The following is a 12,613-nucleotide window of genomic DNA, read 5'->3' on the forward strand; positions in this document are numbered from 1 at the left end:
GATCGTAACGTTTCCAGAGGTATATCCTCCCTAGACAGTGAATTTGTTCGTAGTCCAGGTCAAACAAGTGGATCGGTTGTCCAGGCTAAGTACGGCGGGGTAAGGGATCCTCCCAGGGGAATTATTGAGTGGGATCCAATTCTCCGCCAGACATTATCTGGGCACCCCAGGGATTACACGGCCAATGCGAGTCCTCCAGCCGCAGCGCCTGACCCAAAAGCCCCTCTTTTCGAGGACTTAACTGCCCCAACCCGCTAGGACCACCCATGCGCTACTGGACATACTGCCAATCCAATTCTAAACTGGGGTAGATAGTCGTCCAGCGCGTTACGTGAGTCTCCCGTGTGTAAAGGGGCTGGGAGGGTTGAGCCGATTGGTCTGCCAACAGAACCCCGAGAGGTCCCGAAGGAGTCCGGTCTATCCATATCCTCCTGTCTTCTTGCTTGGTGTATGGAAGGGCCTAATTGCTTAGGGTGTAATCGCTGCGGGGGAGTCGCCAAGGTCGGGGTCCCCAGAGTAGTTGGAGAAAAAAGGTTCTCGTCCGTTGGGGGTGCTGGTGGGTGTCTCCAAAAAATATTTTAGAAGGATGGTAGGTGGGTGAAGGTTTTTTTTGTTTAAATTTGGTCTATTTGTGTTCTATTTTATTGTTTCTTTCCGTCAAGGGTCCATGGTCATGGTAACCCTTACTTCCAGAAAGAAAAAAGAAAAAAGAAAAAATCATATTTTATTTTATTTTATTTTATTTTTTTTATTTTTTTTTTGAGAGTCCGTGGTCACGGTAACTCTATAGTGTTTAGTAAAGTGGCTCAAGGAAAGTATTATTGAGAGTCCATGGTCATGGTAACTCTATGGTGCTAGTAAAGTAGCTACAGGAAAGTTATATTGAGAGTCCATGGTCATGGTAACTCTATGGTGCTATTGGAAGTCTGTTTTTGTGGTCTTAATGACCCCCTGTCTTTTGTATGGGATGTGGGGTGTGTAAGGTGCAGGTGCAGTGTATGTCCAGATGTTCCTCCGCTGTACTGGAAGCCTCAGTGGTGGTCCAGCCCGTGGTAGTGGTGTTGGTCCTTGAGGGTTATTTTTGGGAGGTCCATCCTAGGTTCGTGAGTCTCGGTTGTATTTTTTGAGTTCTTCGTTTATTTTTGGAAGTGGCTGTTGATTAAGGAATCCTTAAGATTTTTGTTCCTTCTGAATGCCAGGATGGGGGTGTGGAGAGGGAGTAGTTTTTTGGATTTGAGACATCATTTTTTGGGGGGATGCGAGTAGCCACTCGGAAGCTGGGTGAGTTGTATGGTGGGGGTAGGCCATCAGGTATGGTGGGGTTGATCCGCTTCTAGGGAGAGTTCTTTTGACATCGGTTCCCGTGGGAAGTGGTGTTGGTCCTCGAGGGGTTTGGGAGGTCCGTCCGTGGGTCCCGGTGAGATTCTTTGGTTCCTTTGTTGTGGTCTTTGGGAGGCCAGGATCGGTGTGTGAAGAGGGAGTAGTTATTTTGGCCGTAGTCTCTTCTGGATGTGGGTCACCACCCGGTAGCTTGGTGAGTTGTATGGTGGAAGTGGGCCATCGGGTGTGGTAGGGTTGGGCCTCTATCTTGGGAGAGTTCCTTTAACATTGGTTCTTGTGGGTCTTGGGTTGGTGAGACCAGGTTGTCCCGTTTTTTTTCAGAGTGGTAGTGGTTAGGGTCTGGTGTTCCAAACGGTTTCTTATATTTTGCTGTGGTATTGTTCCACCTGTGGAGGCATTAACCCTGCGGTACTGGATCGGTGAGGGCTTCGCCTTTCGCTGTGTTTTGCTGCTGGATGGAGCAGGTGGGTTGATCCGGTCCGTGTGGTTTCTGGAGGGGGACAGAGCACGGGGTCAGGGTCCACAAATCGATGGCTACTGTTGGGTTGTAGGAAGTTTATGGTGTTTTTGGATTTTCCTGCAGCGTCTTTAGTGTTTGTAAAGGTGGTTTGGTTTTTGGGGCCCTCTGGTCCTGTGTGGGGGATCGTCCTCTGGGGTGTCCACGTCCTATCTCTCCACTGGATTGGTGAGAGCTTCGCCTTTTGGCTGGGTTTGCTGTTTTGATGGAGTGGGTGGGTTAATCCGGTCCGTGGAGTTTCTGGAGGGGGACAAAGCACGGAGTCAGGGTCCAGGAATGGATAGCTTCTGTTGTGGTGAAGGAAGTTGGTGTTCTTTGAGTTCCACGCAGAGTCTAAGTGCTCATAAAGGTGGTCCGGTACTGGTGCCCTCTGGTCCTATGTGGGGGACCGTCCTCTGGGGTGTCCACGTTCTATCTCTCCATCCTATGGTGTGGTGAGCGGTGGTGGTATTCTGTTTGAAGAGGTGACCTGTTTGGTAGGTTTGAGGCATGTCCTTCTCGAGGGGCTAGGTGTCTAGAAGGTCCTGGATTCCCATCATGTTGGATTGGCTGTGGGTTTGGTTGCCTGCTGGGGATGTCATCCAATGGTTCTGTCCAGCAATCCCATGAATGATGGTGTTGACTGGGAAGAGTATGTGGAGATAGACGGTTGTGGAGTTATAACCTGTTCCTGCTGATTATCATTCCATACCACCCAGGTCTGGGTATGGGATGGAGATGAAAATGCAGAGGCCACCTTAACACTCTGCCTCTGCTCTGTTCCCTCAATCACCCTGGTCAGGGTATGATGTGGGGGAAGGTTAGGAGGGTTTGTGTTGCCCAAAAGGAGCCCTTCCCTATGTCAACCTTATGAGGGTATGACCGGGTCTCTGGGTCCTCTGGTATGGTGGGGGTTTGGCCGCTTTTTTAGAAGGGTTTCTTTGTTCTCGGTTCCGGTTGGTCTTGGGTTTGTGAGGCCGGGTTGTCCTGTGTGGTCGGGGTTGTAGTGGTGGGAGCCTGTTGTGCCATTTGTTGAAGCCTGAAAAAGAGACGTTATGTTAGGCGAAGTCGACGTTCCTACAATGAGACTAGGTTGCCAGTCGAAACTTTTTTCGGCTGGCCCCTCTGAGCGTCTCTTCTTAAAAGGTGTAGAGGGTCTAAGTGATTATCTATGCCCCGTCGAAATTTTTGGGCCCGGTTTGTAGGTGGAGTAGGGGGTCTGGGTTGCCATCAGAGTGCCCGGGGTCCTTGTTGTCTCGTAGATCATCCGTTGTAGTGTGTCCCTGTGTAAAACTCAAAATAAGGGTAAGAGAAAAGTACAAATGAAAATAGGTAGCCAAAAGGAGATACCCCCGAAGTCCGTGTGGAATCTGCCTTCCTTACAGCATCACAGCGGATCTAGGGGTAGCCCAGCCACGACGCGTTTCTGCCTTACTCGGCTTCATCAGGTGGCAGGGAGGAGAAAAGAAAGGTGCAAAAATAGGTGCACTTGGTCGTAGTACGGTAAAAAAGGCCGTATTTTGGACCAGGGAAAATGGGGTGTGTGTGTGGGTATATGTGTAGTTGAGGCTCGACGGTCTTGGAGGTCTATGAAGGTCCGTTGAAAAAAGGCCAAAAAGGGCGTTGATTCTCTGGGAGGTGGGTTCCGTGATGTAGGAGTACCTAGATTAGGGGAGGAATCGCAAGGATTTAAAAGCGGCTCGGAGTGGTCTAGATTCAGGGTGTAGCATGAAGCTATTTAGGGGCCTTTTGTTCCAAAGGGAGTAGAAGGATATTCATGGGGAGTGTGGAGTACCAGCTGGTGGCTTGGTCCAGGTGAGGTGTATCCATGGTGTAGCATGGAGCTGGGGTCTGGTCTTTCAGTTGGAGTAGTCATCTTGGGTGCAGTTCTTTGGTAGAGGTCCAGCTTGTGTCTTCTCCAGGTGAAGTGTCTTCAAAAGATGTTCAGGCAGAATGGTACTGAGGCTGAGGGAAGCTCCTCTTTTATAGGAAATGAGGGGGGTGTGGTTTTGCCAGGTGTCGAATCCGATTGGTGCATGAGGTGTGCATGCGGTGTTCATGTGAGAGAAACGGCCGTGGCTTGTCCAATGAGATCGCTTGGCTTTTGGGGAGAGGCGTCTAGTAGTCTGTTATGTGATGGAAAGGCCTCCGTCGTTGATTCCAATGGGGAATTTGTATAGGAGAAGTAGACACTTTGCTTTTGGGGTGCTGTTTGGGTTGTGGGTGTCCGAGAGGTGCCAGGTGAATTTTAAGTAAGACTAGAAGTCCTAGGGGTCAAGAGGAGCCATACGTGGAGTTCCTGTGATTTGTAGAAGTATGATAGATCCTCCTGTAAAAAGTGTGTGTTTGACCTTTGTGTCACCATTGACTTGTGTGTTAGCGTTGGGAGCGGTCTGCTCTGGTAGGGGGTTTGGGGCTGGGAATACCCGAAGGTGAGGTTCTGTGGGTCCAGGAAAGGTAGAGGATAGAGTGGACATCTGTGGGTTCCTGTAGAATTTTTAGTTGGGGTTCTAGGTGACCCATAGGTCTGGTTATAGGTCTTTGAATGTGGTTGAGTTATTTTTTCCTCCGATTTTTGTGGAGTCACGTTTACTCATATGTAATAAGGTGCGATGTGCAGGGAAGAGTAGTAGCCGTGGTTCTTTGGTCTTTTTGTGGTATTATAGGGCTTGAACTTTGTTTCTTAATTGGGGGATAGTTGCAGGTAGTGTTACTAGGGGGGTGTTCCTTTTTCCTCGGATCGAGAATGGTGTTGTTTATATCTTTTTAGTTGGTGCCTATTTAGCGGAGTTTTAGCTTTGATCGCGTTCCTGTCCACTTGGGTTCCCGGATATGCGGTAGATTTGGCCGTTTTGCTGTGTTCAAGTCCACTTGGAGTATGGGATGTACGGGTAAAAACTTAAAACAACATAAAAACTTTTTATGCTGTTTCCAGTGATGTGTGTCCTCCGGAGTTGATGCAACCTGTCCTGTGGGGGATACTTCCCTGGGGGGGGGGGGTCCAGTGTTGAATATGGGTGTTTACTTGTGTGAGAGAGGTTTTTGATCCAGATGGGTGGTTTTTTAGGTGGTTCCTTTTTTGGTTGTCCCATGTATGTACCTGTGATGTACAGTTGACAGGCATTCCTGGTTGAGGCTTGTAGTGTGGGTGGGTCTCCTATGGGTGGGGGTCTTACCTGGGTTTTTGGTGTGTTTGTGTATGGTGCAGAGGTGTGAGTGGGGTGGACCTATTTTATAATTTTGTTTCTTTTTGCTCCTAAGTTGGAAATACGTTCGTCAGGGTTTCTGTGGGAGGGTAGGAGTCTGTTTCCACTGTGTCAGGGTGATGATGTTTTGTTCTTTGGTGAAAAAAGAAGGGTGGATGTTGCCTCTTAGTTGAAAAAAAATAGAGGAGGTGATGTATATCTGAAGGTCAGGGGCTGGTTGTAGAGTTCTTGGTCTTTTGATGAGTTCTTGGTCTTTTGATGAAAAAATCTTGGTTGAGAAGGCTTGGAGTAGGTGGGTCTTGATTTCTTCATCGTTCTAGTTGTTTCTCAGGAGTAGAAGTGTGTGTTGGTGGAGGTCTCAGGAGTGATGTCCTTCAGAGGTTTGTAAGAGCTATTTTAGGTTGTATTAAATCTAATGATTATTTTTAACCTGTTCACCATCAAACCATTTCACAGAGAGGTATACTGGGTGTAGAATCAACACCCCTAGAAAAGGCCTGATTTGAGATGATCCCGGTTAATTTAAAGGGATAAAAATTTCCTTGGCTTGCTGCGTCCAGACCCCCCGTCAGGCAATGCAGCGGTGACTGGCAAGTGTTTGGTTGTCTAGTTTTGAGTCGGTTGATCCACTTCCATCTCTGACACGTGGAAGCCGAAGGGGGGGAAGGGAGGGGTGTGCACTCCACACATGTGCGCGCGGTCCGGGTGGGTCCGGGCGCGGCCGGCCAAAGTAGTAGGCCCCATGGTTGCCCACTTGTAGATTAACCCGTTGGTTGGGTTAAAAGACTGTCTGTCAGTAGGTTTTAGGTTTAGGTATAGTTTTAAGAGTGGTTAAGGTTAGGGTTAAGGTTAGGGTAAGGTATAGTTTTTTAGAATGGTTAAGGTTAGGTTTAGGTAAGGGTTAGGGTTAAGGTTAGGGTTAGGGTTAGGGTTAGGGTTTAGGGTTAGGGTTAGGGTTAGGTAAGGGTTTTTTAGAGTGGTTAAGGTTAGAGTTAGGTTTAGGGTTAAGGCTAGGTATAGTATTTCAGAATGGTTTAGGTAAGTCTGTCAACTCAACTTAGGATCAGGCAAAACCCTTGAGTTGCGTACCTTATGCAGGTCCGGTCCTCGGTTGGTTGCCATGTGTCCATGTCGAGTGGTATGGTCATGATGTCTTGGTCCGCTATGTCAACGGAAGTGGAAAGCATAGTGCAACTTAGGAGTTTACTCTCTTTCGGATCCTTCTTTTTTTTTAGCTCCATGTTGTCTATGTATTTACTTCAGTGTTCGTCAGTCTTTGGTCCTGGATGTTTTCAATCATGTGTGTAATTAGGAGTTATTCCCTTCCAGGATCCTAATTCCAAATTAACCCATGTCTAGTCAAATCCAGCTGGTCTGTATGGGTATACTCGGCGTAGGATCAGGCAAAACCATCGAGTTGCGTACCTTGTGCAGGTCCGGACCTCAGTCGGTTGCCATGTGTCCCTGTCAAGTGGTCAGTCTTTAAACTACCCTTGGAGTTTCGTCCTGTGTTTCGGTAGGTGCATGGAGGGTTTAGGAACCGGCAAACCTTCTCTGGCTTACGTATGAAACGTCCGGCAGTAGTAGAAGTTAATTGGGTGTTTCTATCCCCACCATCTCAGTCGTAAGTGATTCAGTGGTTTTGGGTGATAGTGACCAGTGAAGTTACTCCCTTCCAGGATCGTAACGTTTCCAGAGGTATATCCTCCCTAGACAGTGAATTTGTTCGTAGTCCAGGTCAAACAAGTGGATCGGTTGTCCAGGCTAAGTACGGCGGGGTAAGGGATCCTCCCAGGGGAATTATTCCGTGGGATCCAATTCTCCGCCAGACATTATCTGGGCACCCCAGGGATTACACGGCCAATGCGAGTCCTCCAGCCGCAGCGCCTGACCCAAAAGCCCCTCTTTTCGAGGACTTAACTGCCCCAACCCGCTAGGACCACCCATGCGCTACTGGACATACTGCCAATCCAATTCTAAACTGGGGTAGATAGTCGTCCAGCGCGTTACGTGAGTCTCCCGTGTGTAAAGGGGCTGGGAGGGTTGAGCCGATTGGTCTGCCAACAGAACCCCGAGAGGTCCCGAAGGAGTCCGGTCTATCCATATCCTCCTGTCTTCTTGCTTGGTGTATGGAAGGGCCTAATTGCTTAGGGTGTAATCGCTGCGGGGGAGTCGCCAAGGTCGGGGTCCCCAGAGTAGTTGGAGAAAAAAGGTTCTCGTCCGTTGGGGGTGCTGGTGGGTGTCTCCAAAAAATATTTTAGAAGGATGGTAGGTGGGTGAAGGTTTTTTTTGTTTAAATTTGGTCTATTTGTGTTCTATTTTATTGTTTCTTTCCGTCAAGGGTCCATGGTCATGGTAACCCTTACTTCCAGAAAGAAAAAAGAAAAAAGAAAAAATCATATTTTATTTTATTTTATTTTATTTTTTTTTTTTTTTTTGAGAGTCCGTGGTCACGGTAACTCTATAGTGTTTAGTAAAGTGGCTCAAGGAAAGTATTATTGAGAGTCCATGGTCATGGTAACTCTATGGTGCTAGTAAAGTAGCTACAGGAAAGTTATATTGAGAGTCCATGGTCATGGTAACTCTATGGTGCTATTGGAAGTCTGTTTTTGTGGTCTTAATGACCCCCTGTCTTTTGTATGGGATGTGGGGTGTGTAAGGTGCAGGTGCAGTGTATGTCCAGATGTTCCTCCGCTGTACTGGAAGCCTCAGTGGTGGTCCAGCCCGTGGTAGTGGTGTTGGTCCTTGAGGGTTATTTTTGGGAGGTCCATCCTAGGTTCGTGAGTCTCGGTTGTATTTTTTGAGTTCTTCGTTTATTTTTGGAAGTGGCTGTTGATTAAGGAATCCTTAAGATTTTTGTTCCTTCTGAATGCCAGGATGGGGGTGTGGAGAGGGAGTAGTTTTTTGGATTTGAGACATCATTTTTTGGGGGGATGCGAGTAGCCACTCGGAAGCTGGGTGAGTTGTATGGTGGGGGTAGGCCATCAGGTATGGTGGGGTTGATCCGCTTCTAGGGAGAGTTCTTTTGACATCGGTTCCCGTGGGAAGTGGTGTTGGTCCTCGAGGGGTTTGGGAGGTCCGTCCGTGGGTCCCGGTGAGATTCTTTGGTTCCTTTGTTGTGGTCTTTGGGAGGCCAGGATCGGTGTGTGAAGAGGGAGTAGTTATTTTGGCCGTAGTCTCTTCTGGATGTGGGTCACCACCCGGTAGCTTGGTGAGTTGTATGGTGGAAGTGGGCCATCGGGTGTGGTAGGGTTGGGCCTCTATCTTGGGAGAGTTCCTTTAACATTGGTTCTTGTGGGTCTTGGGTTGGTGAGACCAGGTTGTCCCGTTTTTTTTCAGAGTGGTAGTGGTTAGGGTCTGGTGTTCCAAACGGTTTCTTATATTTTGCTGTGGTATTGTTCCACCTGTGGAGGCATTAACCCTGCGGTACTGGATCGGTGAGGGCTTCGCCTTTCGCTGTGTTTTGCTGCTGGATGGAGCAGGTGGGTTGATCCGGTCCGTGTGGTTTCTGGAGGGGGACAGAGCACGGGGTCAGGGTCCACAAATCGATGGCTACTGTTGGGTTGTAGGAAGTTTATGGTGTTTTTGGATTTTCCTGCAGCGTCTTTAGTGTTTGTAAAGGTGGTTTGGTTTTTGGGGCCCTCTGGTCCTGTGTGGGGGATCGTCCTCTGGGGTGTCCACGTCCTATCTCTCCACTGGATTGGTGAGAGCTTCGCCTTTTGGCTGGGTTTGCTGTTTTGATGGAGTGGGTGGGTTAATCCGGTCCGTGGAGTTTCTGGAGGGGGACAAAGCACGGAGTCAGGGTCCAGGAATGGATAGCTTCTGTTGTGGTGAAGGAAGTTGGTGTTCTTTGAGTTCCACGCAGAGTCTAAGTGCTCATAAAGGTGGTCCGGTACTGGTGCCCTCTGGTCCTATGTGGGGGACCGTCCTCTGGGGTGTCCACGTTCTATCTCTCCATCCTATGGTGTGGTGAGCGGTGGTGGTATTCTGTTTGAAGAGGTGACCTGTTTGGTAGGTTTGAGGCATGTCCTTCTCGAGGGGCTAGGTGTCTAGAAGGTCCTGGATTCCCATCATGTTGGATTGGCTGTGGGTTTGGTTGCCTGCTGGGGATGTCATCCAATGGTTCTGTCCAGCAATCCCATGAATGATGGTGTTGACTGGGAAGAGTATGTGGAGATAGACGGTTGTGGAGTTATAACCTGTTCCTGCTGATTATCATTCCATACCACCCAGGTCTGGGTATGGGATGGAGATGAAAATGCAGAGGCCACCTTAACACTCTGCCTCTGCTCTGTTCCCTCAATCACCCTGGTCAGGGTATGATGTGGGGGAAGGTTAGGAGGGTTTGTGTTGCCCAAAAGGAGCCCTTCCCTATGTCAACCTTATGAGGGTATGACCGGGTCTCTGGGTCCTCTGGTATGGTGGGGGTTTGGCCGCTTTTTTAGAAGGGTTTCTTTGTTCTCGGTTCCGGTTGGTCTTGGGTTTGTGAGGCCGGGTTGTCCTGTGTGGTCGGGGTTGTAGTGGTGGGAGCCTGTTGTGCCATTTGTTGAAGCCTGAAAAAGAGACGTTATGTTAGGCGAAGTCGACGTTCCTACAATGAGACTAGGTTGCCAGTCGAAACTTTTTTCGGCTGGCCCCTCTGAGCGTCTCTTCTTAAAAGGTGTAGAGGGTCTAAGTGATTATCTATGCCCCGTCGAAATTTTTGGGCCCGGTTTGTAGGTGGAGTAGGGGGTCTGGGTTGCCATCAGAGTGCCCGGGGTCCTTGTTGTCTCGTAGATCATCCGTTGTAGTGTGTCCCTGTGTAAAACTCAAAATAAGGGTAAGAGAAAAGTACAAATGAAAATAGGTAGCCAAAAGGAGATACCCCCGAAGTCCGTGTGGAATCTGCCTTCCTTACAGCATCACAGCGGATCTAGGGGTAGCCCAGCCACGACGCGTTTCTGCCTTACTCGGCTTCATCAGGTGGCAGGGAGGAGAAAAGAAAGGTGCAAAAATAGGTGCACTTGGTCGTAGTACGGTAAAAAAGGCCGTATTTTGGACCAGGGAAAATGGGGTGTGTGTGTGGGTATATGTGTAGTTGAGGCTCGACGGTCTTGGAGGTCTATGAAGGTCCGTTGAAAAAAGGCCAAAAAGGGCGTTGATTCTCTGGGAGGTGGGTTCCGTGATGTAGGAGTACCTAGATTAGGGGAGGAATCGCAAGGATTTAAAAGCGGCTCGGAGTGGTCTAGATTCAGGGTGTAGCATGAAGCTATTTAGGGGCCTTTTGTTCCAAAGGGAGTAGAAGGATATTCATGGGGAGTGTGGAGTACCAGCTGGTGGCTTGGTCCAGGTGAGGTGTATCCATGGTGTAGCATGGAGCTGGGGTCTGGTCTTTCAGTTGGAGTAGTCATCTTGGGTGCAGTTCTTTGGTAGAGGTCCAGCTTGTGTCTTCTCCAGGTGAAGTGTCTTCAAAAGATGTTCAGGCAGAATGGTACTGAGGCTGAGGGAAGCTCCTCTTTTATAGGAAATGAGGGGGGTGTGGTTTTGCCAGGTGTCGAATCCGATTGGTGCATGAGGTGTGCATGCGGTGTTCATGTGAGAGAAACGGCCGTGGCTTGTCCAATGAGATCGCTTGGCTTTTGGGGAGAGGCGTCTAGTAGTCTGTTATGTGATGGAAAGGCCTCCGTCGTTGATTCCAATGGGGAATTTGTATAGGAGAAGTAGACACTTTGCTTTTGGGGTGCTGTTTGGGTTGTGGGTGTCCGAGAGGTGCCAGGTGAATTTTAAGTAAGACTAGAAGTCCTAGGGGTCAAGAGGAGCCATACGTGGAGTTCCTGTGATTTGTAGAAGTATGATAGATCCTCCTGTAAAAAGTGTGTGTTTGACCTTTGTGTCACCATTGACTTGTGTGTTAGCGTTGGGAGCGGTCTGCTCTGGTAGGGGGTTTGGGGCTGGGAATACCCGAAGGTGAGGTTCTGTGGGTCCAGGAAAGGTAGAGGATAGAGTGGACATCTGTGGGTTCCTGTAGAATTTTTAGTTGGGGTTCTAGGTGACCCATAGGTCTGGTTATAGGTCTTTGAATGTGGTTGAGTTATTTTTTCCTCCGATTTTTGTGGAGTCACGTTTACTCATATGTAATAAGGTGCGATGTGCAGGGAAGAGTAGTAGCCGTGGTTCTTTGGTCTTTTTGTGGTATTATAGGGCTTGAACTTTGTTTCTTAATTGGGGGATAGTTGCAGGTAGTGTTACTAGGGGGGTGTTCCTTTTTCCTCGGATCGAGAATGGTGTTGTTTATCTTTTTAGTTGGTGCCTATTTAGCGGAGTTTTAGCTTTGATCGCGTTCCTGTCCACTTGGGTTCCCGGATATGCGGTAGATTTGGCCGTTTTGCTGTGTTCAAGTCCACTTGGAGTATGGGATGTACGGGTCCATAAAAACTTTTTATGCTGTTTCCAGTGATGTGTGTCCTCCGGAGTTGATGCAACCTGTCCTGTGGGGGATACTTCCCTGGGGGGGGGGGGTCCAGTGTTGAATATGGGTGTTTACTTGTGTGAGAGAGGTTTTTGATCCAGATGGGTGGTTTTTTAGGTGGTTCCTTTTTTGGTTGTCCCATGTATGTACCTGTGATGTACAGTTGACAGGCATTCCTGGTTGAGGCTTGTAGTGTGGGTGGGTCTCCTATGGGTGGGGGTCTTACCTGGGTTTTTGGTGTGTTTGTGTATGGTGCAGAGGTGTGAGTGGGGTGGACCTATTTTATAATTTTGTTTCTTTTTGCTCCTAAGTTGGAAATACGTTCGTCAGGGTTTCTGTGGGAGGGTAGGAGTCTGTTTCCACTGTGTCAGGGTGATGATGTTTTGTTCTTTGGTGAAAAAAGAAGGGTGGATGTTGCCTCTTAGTTGAAAAAAAATAGAGGAGGTGATGTATATCTGAAGGTCAGGGGCTGGTTGTAGAGTTCTTGGTCTTTTGATGAGTTCTTGGTCTTTTGATGAAAAAATCTTGGTTGAGAAGGCTTGGAGTAGGTGGGTCTTGATTTCTTCATCGTTCTAGTTGTTTCTCAGGAGTAGAAGTGTGTGTTGGTGGAGGTCTCAGGAGTGATGTCCTTCAGAGGTTTGTAAGAGCTATTTTAGGTTGTATTAAATCTAATGATTATTTTTAACCTGTTCACCATCAAACCATTTCACAGAGAGGTATACTGGGTGTAGAATCAACACCCCTAGAAAAGGCCTGATTTGAGATGATCCCGGTTAATTTAAAGGGATAAAAATTTCCTTGGCTTGCTGCGTCCAGACCCCCCGTCAGGCAATGCAGCGGTGACTGGCAAGTGTTTGGTTGTCTAGTTTTGAGTCGGTTGATCCACTTCCATCTCTGACACGTGGAAGCCGAAGGGGGGGAAGGGAGGGGTGTGCACTCCACACATGTGCGCGCGGTCCGGGTGGGTCCGGGCGCGGCCGGCCAAAGTAGTAGGCCCCATGGTTGCCCACTTGTTAGATTAACCCGTTGGTTGGGTTAAAAGACTGTCTGTCAGTAGGTTTTAGGTTTAGGTATAGTTTTAAGAGTGGTTAAGGTTAGGGTTAAGGTTAGGGTAAGGTATAG

The 12,613-nt window shown here is 48.5% G+C and overlaps 1 protein-coding gene across 1 annotated transcript in view; it reads right to left on the reverse strand.

Annotated features, from left to right (window-relative positions):
- The window catches only part of LOC139369530 (variant surface antigen E-like), a 58,491-nt gene extending 46,000 nt beyond the window's left edge, over window positions 1–12,491 (reverse strand). Inside the window, exons 1-3 of the mRNA XM_071108772.1 lie at window positions 12,378–12,491; window positions 8,474–8,551; window positions 1,754–1,831 (exon numbers count right to left, since the gene is read on the reverse strand). Of these exons, the coding sequence (XP_070964873.1) occupies window positions 1,754–1,831; window positions 8,474–8,551; window positions 12,378–12,491 (270 nt within the window). The remainder of the gene's footprint in view (window positions 1–1,753; window positions 1,832–8,473; window positions 8,552–12,377) is intronic.
- Between the last annotated feature and the right edge of the window lie 122 nt (window positions 12,492–12,613).

This window comes from Oncorhynchus clarkii, chromosome 17, assembly GCF_045791955.1.
Source record: "Oncorhynchus clarkii lewisi isolate Uvic-CL-2024 chromosome 17, UVic_Ocla_1.0, whole genome shotgun sequence".
Taxonomy (NCBI): domain Eukaryota; kingdom Metazoa; phylum Chordata; class Actinopteri; order Salmoniformes; family Salmonidae; genus Oncorhynchus; species Oncorhynchus clarkii.